At 44.3% G+C, this 19730-nt stretch overlaps 2 protein-coding genes across 4 annotated transcripts in view; one reads left to right on the top strand and one right to left on the bottom strand.

Moving 5' to 3' along the window:
* Positions 1 to 5027, top strand: part of cyb561d1 (cytochrome b561 family, member D1) — a 7578-nt gene extending 2551 nt beyond the window's left edge. Inside the window, exon 3 of the mRNA XM_069142379.1 lies at positions 2489 to 5027. Coding sequence (XP_068998480.1) covers positions 2489 to 2995 — 507 coding nt within the window. The 3' untranslated portion in view covers positions 2996 to 5027. The remainder of the gene's footprint in view (positions 1 to 2488) is intronic.
* Positions 5028 to 5099: 72 nt separating this feature from the next.
* On the bottom strand, positions 5100 to 19535 carry zbtb40 (zinc finger and BTB domain containing 40). Of its 3 annotated transcripts, none has more exons than XM_069142359.1 (12): positions 19468 to 19535; positions 18627 to 18791; positions 17471 to 17904; positions 17113 to 17306; positions 15901 to 16114; positions 14976 to 15365; positions 13708 to 13914; positions 13228 to 13392; positions 12157 to 12371; positions 11107 to 11263; positions 9465 to 9709; positions 5100 to 8350 (listed from the first exon to the last, which is right to left on the bottom strand). In XM_069142359.1, exons 2-12 carry the CDS (start codon positions 18776 to 18778, stop codon positions 8129 to 8131), a joined length of 2595 nt encoding a protein of 864 aa, XP_068998460.1. In that variant the 5' UTR covers positions 18779 to 18791; positions 19468 to 19535; the 3' UTR covers positions 5100 to 8128. The 3 variants fall into 3 exon arrangements, with proteins under 3 accessions (XP_068998460.1, XP_068998469.1, XP_068998452.1); XM_069142368.1 differs by having other exon boundaries at positions 19169 to 19519; XM_069142351.1 differs by lacking the exon at positions 19468 to 19535 and having other exon boundaries at positions 18627 to 19088.
* Positions 19536 to 19730: the final 195 nt, after the last annotated feature.

Genomic DNA, 19730 nt, shown 5'->3' with positions numbered 1-19730 from the left:
CAGTCATTGGAGGTAATTTCATGACAATCTGATTTAAAATTGTTCAGTGCACCAGTGTCTGTATGGGACTATGGTCACCTAGTGACGATATATTAAGTCTTATTCTGGTACCCGGCCCGGGAATGAAGCTTTCGAGAACTCCACATCATTATGCTCCAATGTTTGATTACCAATTAGCACAAAGTAGTCGCTGTCCTTCAAACAGGATTCAAACCGGTTTAGTGTTGTGATTTAGAAAAGTAGTTTTTCAGTCTGTGTAGTGATATGTCGTGGTCAACCGTATAAATGCAGACCTGAGATGCAATTGTTATCAAGACTTCTATTTTTCCGGTGCCTCTGCCTCAGAGCTGTAGCGTCTTCAAAATCCTGGAAACCATCTGGCTGAACAACCCCATTTCAGTTGGGACGCAGAATTTGCAAGTCGTGTAAACCCATACTTGATTAAAAATAGTCCAATCATTTTGAATTTTACGCAGGCAACATGTTTCAAAACAGTTGGGACATGCGCATGTTTAGCACTGTGTTGCATCACTCCTTCTTTCAACAACATTTTTTTTTTTTTTTTTTTGAACAAAATGCTGTTTACTGCTGTCGGGTGGGTGGATCGTCTCGGCCAAGGTGAAGTGCTCACTAACCTGGATGTTAACACATTTGAGAATACAAATTTGCGAGGAATAAATATTGGACCGCGAAAGTCTTCGATCTTTGACCTCGGCTCATGAAAACTAAGAGGCCAATTCTAGAGTGTTGCGTTAATATTTTAGTTTGAGGGTACAAACGATCCAATTTTCTTAAAACAAAAAAAGGCACTTAGTCACATCTGCTGACTGCTAAATGTATAATAGCTTTGTCATGTCAAAATATGACTAGGCCGTGCTTTAATGACTCCAGGAGATGCTTCTTCGAAGGTTTTAAAAGGCCTTTGATTCTCTTTCCAGAAAATCTGAATATGTCTGAAGAAGTACAAGGAGCTGAGGTCATGTTTAAGTGATGAGAGCTTGCGTTGAAGCGGTGAGATGAATAACTCTTCCCTTTCTCTTCGTTAGATGTCCTTCTTTTATTTTAGGCTACTTTTCACTGGTTGGTTTGTACATTTTGCAGTTATTTGGCTGCACTCGGGTCGTGTCAGTGTTGTCTCGGTGTTAGTTTTGTTTGTGTTTTTTTTTGGTTTACGATGGTCTAAAATCAGTAAATACACCGTCTCAAAAAAACAAAAACAAACCTTTCCTGCGAGCGCTCGGCAGTCGCCCGCTCTCAATCCCTCCGGTCTTTGTGTCTCCATCTTCTTTCCGCTGTGAATAATAGATGGGAAGGGGTTGGGAGCGCTGACACCGACGACTGGCTTGCAATCGCTACGTCGGCTATTGTGTTTCACATTGACCCAGAAGATCTCGGCTTTTCACCCTCAAATGACTTTCTTGGTCGTCGCTTGATGAGCCGGCCGCGGCGCGTCGTCGCCGAACGTCAGCCGTGTTGACTTCCTGTGTACAAACATGACGCCTCTCCTGTTCACAGGCGACCCTTCCCTTTGAGCTGTGGAGCTTTGATTGAAGTTCCTGCCTTTCTTCTACAGAAAGCAGTTCAACACACACACACACACACACACACACACACACACACACACACACAGACTTCTATTTATGACTCATTGCTCACTCTGTTAATCACACACACACACGCACACACGCACACACACACACACACACACACAAACACATTCTGATAAATAAATCATGTCAGTCTGAATTTCAAAGCTTTGGAAGGTTGAAGTCTTGCTTTGTCTCATCATGACCAGCATAACGTCTCTTAATTCTGGAAGCATCTCGGTTCCAATATGAAAAGATGTTTTGATTCGTTCACAAAGTCGGAACGACCTGCACTCTGTCACTTCACCAGCGTGAGACGGAAGCAGTGCCACCAGCAAAACGAACTTGAAATTCACGATTACAACTCGGTGTTCATTTATTAGCTCATCCCGGTTTCACACGGCATTCGCACTTTACACCGGTTCATAAACTGGAAGGGAGCCATCATATTTAGTTGAAACTGATCAAACTCCAAATTTAAATCCTGAAGTCAAAAAGTTAAAAATACTTTTTTAAAAATGTTTTTTATTATTATTTCAACTAGAGGAAAGTGCATGTGTTGGATGACAGTGAGTGTTTCTGGCAGCAGGACGGTTTCTGTAGGATTTGAGTCAGAATGAACTGCCCCGTATTGTGTTTATTTACTTCACAAATACATCAAAAAGTCAAAATACGTGGATAGAATGTTTGCAGATTTAAAGGCGCCCACAGCCTTTGGGAGGTGGCTGAGCTATACGAGCCATCAACGTACAGCAGGAAGAAAACACTTGTATTTCCTTCCTTCCTTCCTGTCTGTCTGTCTGTCTCTGTCTGTCTGTCTGTCTGTCTGTCTGTCTGTCCAAACAAACAAACACCGGCGAAAGCACCTTTCCGAACACCGTGCTTCTTCTCTCCCCCTGCAGTACTGCCTGTGCCTGACTGAAGGCATCCTCCTCTTCTCAGCTGAGGGATCCCCCTTCTGCTTCAAGTCGCGGAAGGGTAAAGTCCGTCTCCACTGGTTCTGCCAGGCTCTGGTCCTGATCGCCGCAGCCACGGGGCTGGGCTTCATGGTGGCCAGCAAGAACGTGTCGGAGCGCCCCCACCTGGCCACCTGGCACAGCCTGCTGGGCACCTGCACCCTGGCCGCCACCGCGCTCCAAGCGGCCTGCGGCATTTGCGTGATCTTCCCGAAGCTGCTGCGCCTGTCCTCCTCCCCGGCCAGACTGAAGCTGTACCACGCCACCTGCGGCCTGGTGGTCTACCTGCTGGCCACGGTGACCGTGATGTCGGCCATGTTCTCGGACTGGTTCCAGGCCACGGTGAAAGGGGCGTTGTGGTGGACCTTCTTCCTGCCGCCCCTCTTCCCCGCCCTGGTGGTGATGAACCAGATCACGAATGCCTACCTGCCCCGCAAGAAGCTGACCAGCTAGGGAGCGCGTCGGGCCTCCGTTCGCTCGAGAGGCCCGGGGAACGAGACGGAGAGGGTCGAGATGAGTAGAGCAGGCGGCTTCGCGGGGGAATCGCGTTCGGGGAAAAAAAAAAAAAAACGCGAAAGCGCCCGGGTGTCTTTCTGAAGGACAGTTGTGAATGTAGTGAAACGGGCGGAGCGCTGTTAAAGACGCGGCTTCAGTGACCACAGCGCTGCGGCTCATTTCAATACCAGCCTGTTTATTCTCTTTATTTATTCATTTAGGGTCTTTTTTTTTTTTTGGTGCGTGTTTCGGCTTTCACGCGTCACTTGAAGCGTTTTAACGTGAACGTTTGCGCCGATCCGCATTTTCATTAACTTCCAGTTCCCCTGCGGGGATTTTACACGGAAATGACTGGCTGTTAGTGTCCGGTGAGACACGGCTCCGCCGGGCGGAGGAATGCACCAGACTTCCAGCGGCGAAGCAAATTAGCAGGGAGCTACACTGGAACGGGGAGCATAGCTCATTTAAAATAACTCGACATGCTGCTCTGCTCGACTTTCGTAATTTTGTTATTGGACCGAAGTGATTCATTCTGATAATGAAGCGGAATAATTTCGCAGAAGTTTATCCACAGCCAATTCACTGTTTTACAGCCGCAGCATTAACGACAAAACAGACTACCGAACAAAGTTTTACTTGGCGAAGCTCCGTACGTTGTCTAACGGCCGTTGGCAGACAGCCTCCGGGTGCGCTACCGACACCTTTTACGCCATTACAACCGGGAGTCGGTTAGAAACGGGGGGACGTCAGGACGAAACGATAGCCGCCTTTACTAATCGCGATTTTCATATTTGAACTACTATTTTTGAGTATATTCAAAACTCGCGTCCCAACCTTGTGACGTACGCACACGTCGACAAGGGTTTTGTAATTACTCTCTGGCCGAAGGAGCAGACCGAAGTTTCTCACTGAAGGTTTAATACGAGGTTTCGTTTGCAGCAACAAACCAGTTGGGAATTTTTTGCCTTATCCGTGTAGCTCAGGGTTTTGGTTTTGTGCCCCACTGCTGTTGGGATACCGATAGGCTGGACACCGATAGGCTGGACACCGATAGGCTGGACACCGATAGGCTGGACACCGACCGACAGGCTGCCTAACAGACTTTCGCGTCAGTAAGCAAATTTAGGAGGCGAGAGGCCTTTGGCGACCGTTAGCATCGTCACTGGGGTTTTATCATTTAGAAAAACTCCACGTGGTTATCTCCCGATTTATGAGCCGTGAATCATTTCCGTCAGCGTGTACACGTGACGCCCTCCCGTCGTCCGCGGGCTTCTGGGTTTCGTTTGCTTTTGTTCTAAGTGCAAACAAAAAAAAAAAGAAAAGAAGAAGAAGCTGCACTTTGTGTTTTCCATTCAAGACCGAAGGCACGAGCTTTTGTCAAAGATGCCGTCAATCAGCCAATCCTGATATTTCTTGCAAGAGAAGAGAGGAAAAGTTGAGTCCGGTAGTCGTAGTATCTTTGCAAAATAGTCAAATTAGAAGACTCGCTCCGTTGCCCGTGAAGGGAGTGAACTACGCGACAGGCTGAATGTAGGGCACGGACGCCGTTTGGCTGCAGATGCTTCTTTGAAGCCACAATAATTGGGATGACGAATGCACTGAGCCTGAAGCACTTTGCCAAAACCTCCCGTCTTATTTGACAGCACCCAAAATACGCAACACAACATATTCACTGGATGACCTTCAGACAGCGAGCGGGCTTCGATATCCGCTGTACCGCGTCCGTTCAAAATATCTGGGTTCTCCAAAAGTATTCATGACATGAAATCAGGATTTCATTTTTCTCTGAACTTGTTCTTCCTTTCTGCCTTTGTCAGCGCTCGTGTATCTGGTTTCACTCCAGCTTGGATGAAAAGCATGGAATGAAATAAATGCAGAAATATGGGAAATACACTTTTTTTGTTGTTGTTTTGTTAAGGTCTCATTTTCCTGATGACGCAGCAGAACGGTTGTGCAGAAATCTTTCTCCTTATTAAATGGCATGAATACACTGCGACCTCTTTTTGAGCTCAACTTTGTTCAGCCTACTCAGGACTTTGCCGTATGATTGTGAGATGATAATAATGGAGGTTGAAGATTATATTGATCTGATCCTTGTTAGCAGGTTTCTGCTTGTGAACTTTCTGGAATAAACGTTTTAATCCCAATGACACAAATCCTCCCTTTAAACACTGGGCTTGTTTTTTTTTTTTTTTTTTTTTTTTGGTGACAAACCCTTCTGGACTCATGAACTTGGTCTGACGGTGTCATTTAAATGTTCCTGTAAACCGGAGAAACTAATGTCAAGTGTGAAGAGAAATGTTGTTTGGGATCTGTAGAAATATCCTCCTTTACTTCACAGAATAACGACAGAAAGAAACCCGACGGTCGCACTAGATTGCGCAGCCACAGCAGCGCACATGACCTTGACGTGTCAGCTTCACAATTCTGAAAGGTAAGATCGTCAGTATCCAAACGTTATAATTACAAAATCCTATGAAAAGACCCTAACCGGTATAAACCAGTAAAAAAAAAAAAAAAAAAAACCAGTTTATTTTGACTGCAGCCAGAAATCCTTGCCAAAGCACTGAGTGTATTAATCCTGTGATAACGTGTCGACAGGCCAGGTGGGCGGAGTCAGGTCACGACGGGCGATTCAGCTCACCTGGTCTGCTCGGCTACACAACGAAGTGGCATTCAGCCGTTCCCTTCCGCCTCGTTCTTTGGTTAATTTCTTTTGTAGTTTGGTTAAAAAAAAAAAAAAAAAAAAAGATTTTCAGCGACAGTTTATGCGGTCTCTCCCCTTCTTTGTCCAAACGTGAGCCGTGGTGGGACAACCCCGAAGCTGAAAATAGTCTCTTAAGCAAATGCCACATTTCTTCCCGTCGGAGGAGGGGAAGAGCTCGTGGTTATTAAAAACTAGTGTCCAGGTGTTTGGGTACAATATTCGTCCTTATATTAAGAGTTAAAGTACAGTTGCGACCCGTTCCTAAGGATGTATATCTTCAGTTGGAGCTGAGGGAAGTCAAGACAGTCCTGACGGGTGAACAAATGTTAGTTTTTGGTCTTTTCGTGGTGTTTGACAAAAAAAACAACACGACACAATGCAAACCTTCACCTACACTACAATGAACACACTCTTAAACATAACCTGACAGTATCCGTCAGTGCAGCAAGTGCGCTCAGTTGTGTACTCATGGCCAGACCGAAGTGGAAATTATGGTCGTCTCGGTTTGCTCAAACAACCTTTTCTACAGCTATTCTGAGTGCGTCGGTACATTCACACTCGCCAGAATGGTGCACAACGGACTGCAATGATTTTGAAATCACATAAACGCATATTCATTTGGAAATAGACCAAACGCAATATATCAAATGTTGAAACTGAGAAATTGTTTCTGAAAAACACATGCTTATTTAGAATTTGATGGCAGCAACACGTCTCTTGGGACGTGGGGGGGGGGGGGGGGGCAACAAAAGACTGGAAAAGTTGTGTAACACACACCAAAAAAAACAACAACAAAAAAAAAACACGGTGGAACATCTCGCAACAAATTAGGTTAATTGACAACAGATCAGTAACGTAATTGAGTCTCTCGGCAGTGAAGATGGTGAGCGGTTCGCCACTCTGCGAACGACTGTGCGGGAAAATAATGCAAACAAATTAAGAATAATGTTCCTCGATGTAAAATTGCAGAGAATTTGGGGGTTTCGTTATCTACAGTCAATAAAATAATTAAAAGAGTCAAGAGAATCTGGAGAAATCTCTGTCTGCAAGGGAAAATGCCCAAAACCAATACTCGATTGGCAGTGCTCTTCGGGCCCTCGGGCGTAAAAGTCCGGGGCGACGAAACGCTTCCAAAAACAATTGTCTGTGAACGCAGTTTTTACAAGCTTCCTCAAATGCTGGTTAAAACTCAACCATGCAAACAGGAAACCATATTAAAAAAAATAAAATAATAAAAAACATGCAGAAGTGCCGTTGGATCTGTGACGGTACTGGAATGCATTAGTACACATGGCGTGGCTGCCACTCGGGCAACTTCTCATGAAATGGAAAATATGACAAAGGAGATCCTGAACTGTTGAGCAGCTGAAATCCTACTTCAGGCAACAACAACAAAAATGGGACAAATTTCACATTCAAAAAGGTCTCCTCAGTTCCCAGACGTTTACAGAGTGTTGTTAAAAGAAGAGATGATGCAACACGGCGGTAAACACAACCCTGTCCCAACTTTTTTTGAGACGTGTTGCTGGCATCAAATTCAAAATGAGCATGTATTTTTTTTTTTTTTTTTTTTTTTTTTTTAATAAAACAATACAATTTCTCAGTTTCAACATGTGATATGTTGCCTTTAGTCTATTTGCAATTAAATATGGGTCTACATGATTTGCAAATCATTGCATTCTGCATTCATGTTCGGAGTTCAGGCAATATAAACGACTGAATAAAAAGGTGCAGCACCTCGTGTTGCGCTGGGGTTTAAAATCACGTATGCTTCCCTTAGTATACTAACCATTAATAATAATAATAATAATAATGAATAACTAACATTTGAACGCATCACCTGCCAACATCTGCAGCTTTAATTATTTGACACAGAAATGAACGTGTTTTTCTGCCCTCTGTTTAACACCTACAATAAACACACGTATGTCCAACAGTGGTATGGCGGTACTTTGTGAAAAATAAACTTCTGTGGGGTTCGGAAACAGCCGCCGCTTCCTCAGACCCTCCAGTTTGAAAATAATTTAGGTCGGTGGTCCATTCCTTCTGCTACACAGTGTCCATTGTTTCATGCCTAGTTTGTGGACCGGTATGAGTGCACCATCAAGGCACTCGTAGTATTTTCGTACTTAGTGTGAATGCACTTATGCACTCAAATTGCTAAGTGTAAGTACACTTTTTGGAACACAGCACGGGTTCCTGTGAATAAATCAAAGGGAAACACACGTTCACCTCATTTAAACCTGCAAAACAACTCTTACCAGAGGAAAAAAAAAAAAACCTCACAAAAAGTCCTCAGCTCAGTCTGTGGTTGTGTTAATGATCGTGACGACCACAACACTGCTCAGTGTCCCAGGCGATCCTCCAGGGATCACATCTCACAGTTAAGAGTCGGGACCTGATGGTTTGTCTTCACAGATGAAGGTGACCGAGCTGCTCAGCAGGTCGTACATGTTCACCTCCACCACCTCCGCCGAGGATTGGCCCTCTCGCGCCCCTGACAGAGCTACGAACACCTGCTGGCCTGCTCCCAGCTGACTTTGCTCCTCAGGCAGGACCGACGCAGCCCCTTCCTCTTGGTCCCCGGGTGGGTCTGTAGAAATCACCTGATTGGACAGAGAAGACAGACAACATATGTTTGCATTTATTTTAAAAGGTAAAACTGCAGAACAGGTTTCCACTAGAGACCAACATTTTTTTTTTTTTTTTTTTTTAACAGATATACTAGTACTTATTTAAATATGTATAGTAACATGAGCCTTAATCTGGTTAAATAGCCGCAACAACCCAATCATGTTGAGACCAAGTAACTGGTGCTGTATAAAATAAGTTTATTATTATTATTATTTTACTTGTATTTCTACTTCTTTTTCATTAAGATGCAACATAAATGTTTTTTTTCTTTTTCTTTTATCTGTTGATGTTTCTGTACTGTATTCCCTCTGGTGTCCAAAGATCTCCCTGTAACAAATATACAGCTGCATGAAGCCAAACTGCTACAAGCATTTCCATTGTATTTAGCTCCGTTATATTTTCACAGCCTTCCCCTGAAAATGAAAAGAAATGAACGAGGATTCAAATCAAATGAAAAAAAAAAGACAGAGACTGTATTTTTGGTATGAAATGCTCTCGTACTCTCTTTTTTTTCTTATTTCTGGCTTTGGAAATATACCAGATATCTGCTTTTGTGTGTGTGTGTGTATATATATATATATATATATAGAAATATATGTAAGGCGAACTATGAAATGACACGTTGTACATGCTAAGATCTTAACATATTAATTTACAGGGCAGTATGTTTGATGAGGCCTCTTATGTACAGGTGTCACCATCCTACTGAGTGAATGAATCACTGGGTCTAATAAACGCACACAATAGTAACCATGTCACATTACATTAAGGAAAATGTTTTTTTTTTTTTACCATTAATTATAGTTGTTGCAACTAAAACAAATTTATAGATAAAAGCAAGTAAATAATTCGCTGAATGTTCGACAGATTACTACGGAGTCCCTTAAGGGTCACGAGGGAGGCTGTTTTCTGGACTACTTTTTGCGTTCCCTCGCAATATGTTTTCTTCTTCCGTTTGCTCCGGGTTACCTCGCAAAAGTAGTAGTAATATATATATATATATATATATTTAAATAAAAATAAATATATATATTTATTTATTTATTTTTTAAGAGTATTTGGCCAGCTGAAAGTTGTTCTCCATACCGTGTAGGAGGTGGAGGCCTGCTCCTCCTCCACGCTCTCCTGCTCGGGCTGGGCCTCCACATGGCAGGCGAGCAGGTGCTGCTGCAGCTCCGGCTGGGAGGTGCTGACCAGGGAGCAGAGCGGGCAGCCGAACGCCTCGCTGCTGCCCTGGCTGAAGTGCTGACTGCTGATGTGCTCCTGCAGCTCCTCGTTCCCGCCCAGCGTGGCGGGGCAGTACGGACAGCGCGCCGTCGTGGCCTCGGAGCCTGGAGGACGCACGCGCACACACACACACACACACACACACACACAAAATATGTTTATACACAAATAAAATTCACACTGGAGAGACTTTGAAATAACATGAAAACAAGCAGCGCCCCATCGTGGTTCAGTCATTTCAAACTCATGCTCCGCAAGTAAGCCTCGTTCATGTTCTCTCTCTCTCTGTGTAAACTTCACAACAACAAACAAAAGTTGTAACAACCTCGAAGCTACTTGCGGCCAATGAAAGGGGGAAATGGATGTTAAGGGGTTAATAGATAGCATTCATAACGCATGAAAATGTAGCCTCACGCGAGACACACGAAGCCCACCGTGAGGGATCCGTTTTCGTTGAAGTCATCCCACCATGTTGGAGTGAAATCAGTGAAGAAACTGGGATTCTCGTTTAATCCTCGCATGCACACTTCACTGCCTACATTAGACAGGGGTTGTTCAGGGGTCCCATGTTTGGTGTGGAGCAGTGTTTCCTTGGATGTTGAAGAGGTTTGATGGCAACTGGAGATGTCACTGAACGACACAACTGGAGTCCATTTTGGTGGCATCCATGAATCAGATCATTTAAAAACGGAACCACACGAACTCTGAGCAGCGGTCAGCTCTGATTGGCGGTTGAATCTCGTGAGAGTCCTTCAGCTGACTTGCTGCTGTAAACGCACGAGTCACGTTCCGGGTCAGAACAGAAGATCTGACAAACTGCAGGAATGCGTCCGCCTTCACCCGCAGAAAAGGAAAGAGGAGCCGCGACTTCCTGCAGCTCAAGGAGGGCTCTAAGAGTCTTTAGTTTGTCCAGAATCAGAACAGAAACGCTGGAGGCCCCTCGTGTGTCTGCCTGAAGCTTTGGGCAACAACCAGGCTGCAATAACCGAGAGCACCTGACTGTCATTAATTATTACTGTGCCGACGGATTTGGCTTTGGTAGGTGTCACTCTTGTGAGAAGTTACAGCAGCTGCGTACAACAGAAGACACTGGAAACAGGAAGTCATTACTTGTTTGATGGCTCAGGAAGTCTGTGGTTAAAATCCAGCCTTTCTGTGATTCTACCTTGTACAATACTGTCAATAATTTGCACTTGCATAGTTTTCTATTCACTGGCGTTGAGTTCATTATTATCACTGTTACATGATGGCTCTGTTTTGACTTTTTACCTAAATACATTTACTGTTATTTCCTTTAAAGTTTCCCTCAGGTTTATTCATGATCTATAATGTGTCTCAAAAACCGGACAATACATAATGTAAACGGGCGTTCTAAAGGACGATAGACTCCGACGTTGTTGTATTTGTCCGTGTCCTCAACTATCTGCGGCTGCTCAGGTCATGTAGTCGTGTGGTTTGTCTGTGCTTCATCGTCATGGTTGCTGGCGTGCAGCAGACTCACCTTGGTGCTCGGCAGCTTGGTGTTTGGCCACGCTGGCGGCGCTGGGGAAGAACTTGAAGCAGACGTCACACTGGACCAGAGTCTTCAGCTGCCGGGTGTGGCTAGCAAACACATCGGGGTGGTTGGTCCTGTTATGGTACCAAAGGCCTGACAGTTGCTATGGCAACAGAAAGAGATGCACACATGAAATATACGGGGAACTGCTCGATGTTAACTTTGGGGACTGGAATATATTTAATTTATTGTCTGATTGGTTGATTGATTGATTAGTTGATTGGTTGATTGATTGATTGATTGTCACAACGAACAGCTCGGCCTGAGAACCACACTGACCACCGAGCTGCAAAACAGAACACTGAACTACGAAGCAGGTTCAACAAACCGAGGACATATTTTCATTATATAGCTTCATGAAGACCAACAAACGTTGATCTGGCAGTCACACAAAGGTGGTTATCAACTCGATAAGTCAACCCCAGCTATCTTTGAGCAAACTCTGACCAATCACAAACATGGACACAAAACCATCGTGCCTGACCGTCATGAAGAGCACGAGTACATCTGACTATAATTACATTCTATTAAATGTGCCGATTGGATGTATTCTCATGGTGTGTTTGACAGTTTTTGTTTTATTCTTTCAGCTGCAGTGTCAAACTGACGAGGGAGCGAATAAGGAGTAAAACCATAACTCAAAGCGGGAGGTAGGTTTACTGTTAGGTCTTATAAGTACAACAAGTACAAGACTATAGTGCTTTAATAAAAAAAAATGGTCAGGCAAAGAGGTTTGAGACCATCTCTGAACACCCTGCCCGTGTCTCTTCCAGCACACCGAGCTCCACAGGATCTTCTATAATAAGGTATGCCATTCATGTGTTTTGATTTGTGATCTCGAACTTAACCCGCTCTGCAGCACGAGTTACCGAGAGGATGAATCCTGGTAAGAAGAACCGCCTTTATAGTCCTGAAAACCTGAGGTTAAACCTGAAATTACCTCGATTAAGCTCAGATCCTGCTTCATAGTTCAGGCCTCTGAACCATCTGTCCTACCTGGTATGACTTGTTGCAGAGTTCACAGCTGAAGGGCTTGGTTCCGGTGTGTGTGCTCTTGTGTTTGTCCAGCAGGGCGGCGCTGGTGAACACTTTGTTACAGGTGGGACACTTGTGGAAGTCCTTCGAGTGGAACTCCTGGATGTGCTGACGATGGTCTTCCAGCGAGGAGAAGCTGAGACAACACTTCTGACAGTCGTGGGGCTCTGACAAGTCTGACACAGAGCAGAGAAAAACACTCAGCAAGAAAAAGTCAGTGAGCTCTTTGGAATAACCTGGTTTCAAAAATGCATTCAGATTTGAATCGAAGTCACAAGTACAGCAATATACAATGTGCTTGAGCTAATAAATGCACGGAAACAAATTAAACATTCCCTCTGTTGGTTTTTATAAGTGGTGAAACCTTCTTTTGACAGCAACAACCTGTGTTTCTATTAGTTCCAGATCAGATCAATTGAGTTTTTTTCCCCTCCCATGGACACCTGAGCTCTGCCTGTTCAATGATCTGCACATGTTCAAATCATGAAGAAAGATATTAAACGGCTCCAATGATTCCTCTGAGCCGCAGCGTTACTCTGGGCTTCTTTTCTTTTTTTTTAAAAATTCGTTTCAGCATTCTGTACCTGGGCATCCTCTTCAAGAGAGAGAAGCCAAAGGACCAAAATTCAATGTTTTCAGTTTGTGGTCAGATAAATGTCTGAAATTTAGTTTTATAAAAATACAAATATTTGATGGTAGTTCTTCGGTGATTATATTCTAAGCCAAAATTAAACATAAATGCAGATAATTCCAACGGATTCACTTCCTGTTTTTTTACCACTGTCTCATCATATTTAATATGGCATTAGGTCATTTATGATTTTATAAACCACATGCAAGCTTTCTCTAATAGCTTGTTTATTCTACTGCTGTTCAAGCAGGCATAAAGAAATAAGTTCAACTTTCTGTGTCAGCTTTTCTAATTTCTTTGACAACTGCACGACTCGTATTCAACAGGAACATGAAGTCAGCCCAAAAACATGGGAAGCCAGCCGCCGAGTGACTGGGAGTGATATCCTGATGTGTTCTTACTGTGGAAGGTGTGCAGGTGGACGGTGAGTCCGCTGGCCTGGCTGTAGCCTTTTCCACATTCCCGGCAGACATAAGGCCGGTCGCCGGTGTGTGTTCGCACGTGACGAGTCAGCTCTATGGACTGGGCGAAGACGGCCTTACAGTACTGACACACGTACATCTTCCCTAAAAAGACAAACGCACAAAGTCCAATGAAGCCACAAAAGTAGAGGATGGCCCAGATGACAGTCCAGTGTGAGTGATGGGAGGACAAAATCAGCAGCCCTTGTTCTGTGTAGAAAGACATTCCGGTTCGTCTGAAGTTAATATGATTTGTTAGTGGTCTGACACACACACACACACACACATACACACACACACACAACATAAACACTGGTTGGTTGGTGTTTGTGTGTGTGTGTGTGTGTGTGTGTGTGTGTGTGTGTGTGTGTGTGTGTGTGTGTGTGTGTGTGTGTGTGTGTGTGTGTGTGTGTGTTTTACCCTCAGAGTGTTTCTTCTTGGTGTGGTATGCGAGGGCAGCGGCCACGCTGAAGCTCATGTCGCAGTGTTTGCAGTGGTACGGTTTCTCTCCCGTGTGCAGCCGCATGTGATTCTTCAGCGATGAGTTGGCGCCGAATTTGGCGCCACATTCCTCGCAAGCGAACGGCTTCTCTTCAAAGTGCTCGGTCCGTTTGTGGTAAATCATACCTGGAATATGACAAGTTCAGTCTCTCGCCACAATCACGCCTGCACAACTTTCACATTCAAGTTGAAGAGAGACCTGCGAATGAATCGGGAGACACTCGGGGACAGGATGACACTGCACTGCAAATCTAAATCTTTATTTTAAAAACTTATCATAATTTTTTATTTTTTTAAATTTTTTTTTAAATCAGACTTTGTACTTTGACAGCCGAAGCTGAGCTGTGGGCCGGTGAGTTTCTACCAGTTCACACGTGGAGCACGTCTTGGAGCAAACTCATGTCCAACAAATGTAAAGGATCTCTTGAGGTCTTTACTGAAACTGGCCAGTGTCTGAATCATCTGGGGAACATGCAGCAGTCACTGCTGCCACAGAATCTGATTAAGGAGGATAAATTAGCAATAACTAGTTGATCTGGTGTCATTTTCTCTCATCACAATTTTAAAGCTAGGTATTGTATTATAAATGTTGTATAACAAACTACAAACTTTAATTCAGAGAAACCGGGAAAGTGAGCAAATTATCTTGAGGATGACTTGTTTTATGTTTCCTATGAAAAGAATGAAAAAAAAAAATTAAATATCATTTCTATGTATTTTTTCAATGATGTAGTGGTGAAGAGTCAACACATCAGATTGTGATCTTAACACAACCAAACATGTAGTTAGCGTGTTTTGCCTTTGCAGCACATAGACACGGTTTCGCCACTCATCCAGCAGCTTTTTCCAGCTGTTGTCCAACTGACTGGTTTAACTTTATCCTGAAGACCAAGAAAAAGGAACCAGTTACCAAATTAAAATGTTGTATTTTGATATGGACTATTGGACTAATGCACATGAATTTTACATGGTTTTTTTTTTTTGTTATTTATTATTATTGTTTGTATCGTTTTTTATTTTTTATTTGTTTACTTCCTCACTTTTTTGAATTGTTTGACTGGCTGCTCACAGGCAAACTCATATCTTTATGCATAAGATATGAGTTTGTTCACGTCAGATTTGAGTTTGCGTATGTTGAAATTCTTAACACGACACCTTGCAATGTCGAGATGTCAGCTGGTCCTCACCTGATGGGTGGGCGAAGGTGCGCCCGCAGAGGTCACAGGCCACCTTCTTCTTGACCCGCGTGGTGCTGCGGTGAGCCTCAGCCCGGTGGCGCTGCAGAGCCCTCTGATTGGCCAGTTTCTCGGGGCACTGTGGGCACTGCTGCGCACACTCCTGGGACATGGAGCAGCGCTTGGTGTGGGCCAGCATTCGACACTTGTAATCGAACGTCTTCTTACACCAGCGACAGGAGTAAGGCTTGGAGTGGGAGGAAGGGGAAGAGGAGGGGGGCGGTGAGGGAGAGTCTGTGGTATCATTTGTGTCTTTCTCGTCCTCTTCGGTCTCTTCCTTACTGTTTTCATCTTCGGCTTCTTCCTTCGGCTTTTCTTCGCTCGTGGTATGATTCTGCTGTTCTGAGTCAAATGTAACGGACGGAGAAAAGGTTAAAAGACCCCGACGGACATGTTTTAAGATGTACAGTTTGTGTCTGATACGATTTTATCACACACAAAAAAAAAATCTTTCAAATCAGTCTTTTTTTCTCATTAAACAGTCCATGAGTTCAATAAATATGCAGATATATTTCATTTTTAAAGTTTAACTGCTGGACTCACGACGCCTCCTACTTCACTGTAAAGTCTATTCTCAGTGTTTGTGCAGTGGAGGTTTCAAATTTCCACGTTAAAATCGTGTAATCTGAAATGGACCACGACCGGCTTCCAAACTATTTGTGATGTCACAAATCCCGCCAAGTAGCACTGCCCCCTTTAAATGTCATGACAACAGCCCTTCCAGTTTTAAACTTGGCACATCTTTTACTGTGCACAGTGAAGCTCAAACGTTCAACTGTGGGAAACAAAAGAAAAACGGGTCTGAGTGAAGGGACACTTTAAAAATGAGCAGATCGACGATGTCCTGATCGCGCCATCAAAAGGTCCTCGTCTTTACCTCCTGTTTGTTCTCCATCAGGCTGCTCTGCGTTCTTCTCCACCTCCTCCAGCAGAGAGAGCAGTGCTGCGGGGAAAGAGGAGGAATCTTTCTGCTGGACGGCCCGGAGCAGCTTGAGGAGCGCTGCCTCGCTGAGCCGCCCCTCCTTCACTCTGTTCAACAGCTTCTCCATCACTGCGCTGGGATCTGCCTCCTCACAGCACTCACACACAACCTGGCAGGAGCACAAATGTGTTGCAAGTTCTCAAATAGCAGCAGAAGGCATGACTGACAACTGCAGAGAGAGACATGACGGACATGTCTGTACTCCTACTTTTACACGAATATGTAACATTAATGTGCCAGTAAGACGCCTACATGCTCTCTGTTAATTTGTCGGTCATGCGTTAAACTATTGCAAATGAAACGTAATTATTCCCACGGAGATTTTCTAATTAAAAGGCCTCCCATATCTCAAGGACTGTCTCATCCTCGAAGGCTTTCAATTTGAAATATCTGCAGAAACGGGCCTTTATTTGTTTGAAATGCCAGTCTGTATTTGGAGACTTTACAGTATACAGACATGAGGGCTGGGCAACTGCAGTAGAGTCTCAGTTATCCAATTCTTGTACCTCTAGTACTGTTGGGCAGGCGAGGGTGTAGGACACACACATGCCAGTTCTATCTCACAGCATGGTGTCACAGCATTATTCTTTTCATGCTCTCCAGTGACATTTACAGTATGAAGCGTTTAAAAGGTCCGTTTTTTTTTTTTTTAATTTTTTTTTTTTAATACAGGGCTATGTGGGATTTTTATAAACTGTTCACTTTTTTCCAGATATTCTTATTTCACACCCATCACCCCTTACTCTCAATAACTTGGTTTACTGCTTCTCCTTTCCTTACAACGTGATTCCTCCTTCTTCATATTTCTACGAATTACTCTTTGCAGCACCGAGAATGACCATGCTGCCGCTCGATTTTGATTTCGAAATGATCACTTCAAACTGGAACTGAGTGGGTGCAGTTGTTCTGAACGAAAATGGAGATGGAGAACTGTGCAGATTACAGCAGAAAGGCGCTCAGCTGCGAGGAAGTGCAGCGAGGTGTAAAAAAAAAAAAAAAAAAAAAAAGGTTGATGATCACTTGTAAAAATGTGTTGACGGTATTTTAAGATGTATGGCTTTAACTGTAGCTCTACAATCTTTTGAGGACTGAGGCGTGCTGCTCTACCTGTCTTTCCTGCTCATCCAGGCTGCTCTGTGCTGCCTGGACGAGCAGCTCCACGACGGATGACGCGTTGGTGAGGAGCTCCACAAGCTGGGAGGAATGTTTCAGGAGACCAGCAGCAGGCCCGCTGGGTTCCTCCTCTGCTGGCGCGTTGTTTTCTTCCACGGCGCGCTCGGAGGATTTGGCTTCTTCAGTCCCTGTGTACACAAATGGGAGTCCGGTTGGTGGTGACTTGGATTTTTTTTTTTTATTCGGGGGTCAATTCTGCCTGCTGAAGTGTTAATTCAGATTATTTATGCTTTTAACATGTTTCTAGACTCTCCAGAACGGGCTGTTGAAATGGGAACCAGCTGAAACTGACCTGAGGTGTCAGAGGGCTCCACACAGGCTCTTTTACATGCCGGTTCCTCTGTGTCGTCTCTGTCGCCCTCACACTCGTCCTCCTTCTGCTCAGCCCTGACCTCCATCATGTCCGAAGTGCAGTCGTCCTCGCCACACGAGGCTGAACCTTCGGGATTTTCCCCCTTGGCTTTGTTGATCATGGTGAGGTTTGGGGTTTGTGTAGAACGGACAGGTGCCGGGGACTGCTGGTTCACCAGGCTGGTGAGGACGTTTTTAAAGCCGACAGCCACGTCGAACATCTGCAGGCTGTCTGCGGCGGCCACGATGCGGCTGACGTTGTGTTTGCCCAGAGGCAGCTTGCCAGTGTAGACCATGTCCAGCAGGCAGCCAAACTCCTGCGAGGAAACCACGGCCGTGTCGATGGAGATGGTGTCGGAGCCATCGAGGAGAGACCTAACAGACACAAGATTATTTGATTTATTTTCGAGTCTCCATTTAAAAAACAAAAAACAAAAAAAAACCTCACCATCCCACTACATCAGCCATCTTTCTTTTCCTTGCTCACTTGTTCTGACAGTGCTTTGATTAATATTAATGTGCTGAATGAGTAAGACACACAGTAAAGACCGGGCGACCGGCTTCAGAGATGTCTGGTTGTTCTAGCGGCAAACAGTTATTTCCAGATGAACTACCAAGACATGATCTCGAATTGAAAGAAAATCTTACAGACAAATTCAAAGATAAAGCAAACTAGTCACTGGTCCACCTTCGCTAAGGTTTTTCCAGTACTGTCAACGTGTATGTTTTAACTGTCTTTAATATTGAACATTTATGTCAGCTGCTTAAATGGAAAGTTTAGTTTGGAAACAGTTAAATGCACATGAAGGGGAAATGCTGTGTCATTGTGATGCAACTCGCCCTTGATCATCTGTGAACTGAGACTGCAGCTGAGATCGAACCCCCCCCCCCCCCAAAAAACAAAAAAAAACTAGAACCTGAAGATTGAAAGATTATTTATTTTATCAAACTTTCTCCAAGGTTAAGAGTGATATTTCAAACTCGACTCGTGTCTACCAACCGGTTTGGATTGATCTTATATGACATGCTGGATACAAATCTCGGACCACCGCGTTATATAATCATCAATCAATCGGCAGCAAATGACGGGACGCTACCTGAAGAGCATGCTGGAGGCGGCCAGCACCACTTTGTGTGCAGGGTGTCGGCTGTCTCCCACCAGGATGGTGCAGTCGCAGAAGTGGTCCTCCTTCCTCAGGGCCCACAGCTGCTGCATCAGCTGGCTGCTGTAGTTTGGGAGCTCCATCATCTTGTTTCGTGGTCTGGAGGCAGAGCCGGAGAGAAAAAAACAAACAAACAACATCGTGGCTTTTAATTTATGATCAGGAATCAGCAGCAGACGGAATATCTGGATTTCTTAGTGAAATAACAACAGACACGATGAAGAGGAGCGGCGCTTTTTTCTTTTAGAAAGTTCAGTTTTTTTTTTAGATCGTTTTCGGATAAATAGCACCACTTCTGACCTCCTTATTCTACTTCTCATCACGAGAAGTGCTGAACTTTACTTTGTGTGACGTACACACTTTTGGAAATGTGTTTTAATTCATCTTTTGAATCACAAAAATATCCCCCCGCCCCCCCCTCCCGGAAGTCTTTTTGAGTCGTGTGTCTGTAGAAAAGCCTTCCCGGCTTATTTCACATTTGAACGGAGCTCCTGCGTCTCTCCGACGTTACGACACAAGCGGTCTTGCGTGTCACAGCAGCTTCACAGGTTGATGTTTAGGTTGATGTTGTTGCATGTTTTTTTTTTTTAAAGTCTTCAGCCTCGCTTAACCGGCTCGAGCTAGCGTTAGCTTTGAGATGCTAAACGTAATCTTAATGAAACTGTTCATGTCAGTGCCGGTGAGACGATGCGGGATACGGGAGCCGCTCACAAGCGCCTATTAAAGCCGCGACGGCAATCCGACATGCAAGCCTCCAATCAGAGGAAGTCTTTACCTTGAATAATTCAAACGATCCGTCTCTTTATTTAAACTTCTTTGCTGAACAACTCTGGCGTGTGCAATAAAGCTTAGCCGTTTTGAAAATGGCGACAAGGGCGGTCCGGCAAATAAATACGACCGCTTCCGGTTTCGTTACCTCTGCTAAAAAAACAAAACCAACAACAACAACTGCATTACACGGCTTCTAGTACCTCAACGTAAATGAGCAACAACATGTGGATTGTTAAATGAATCGTTTTAGGCGTCGTAGTTTAATTA

The sequence above is a fragment of the Embiotoca jacksoni genome, unplaced genomic scaffold (genome assembly GCF_022577435.1).
Source record: "Embiotoca jacksoni isolate LCO1_2020_lvr unplaced genomic scaffold, fEmbJac1.0.p SCAF_1, whole genome shotgun sequence".
In the NCBI taxonomy this organism is placed as follows: Eukaryota; Metazoa; Chordata; class Actinopteri; family Embiotocidae; genus Embiotoca; species Embiotoca jacksoni.
The sequence above is the reverse complement of the archived record's forward strand: the minus strand, read 5'-3'. Positions and strand labels throughout refer to the sequence as shown.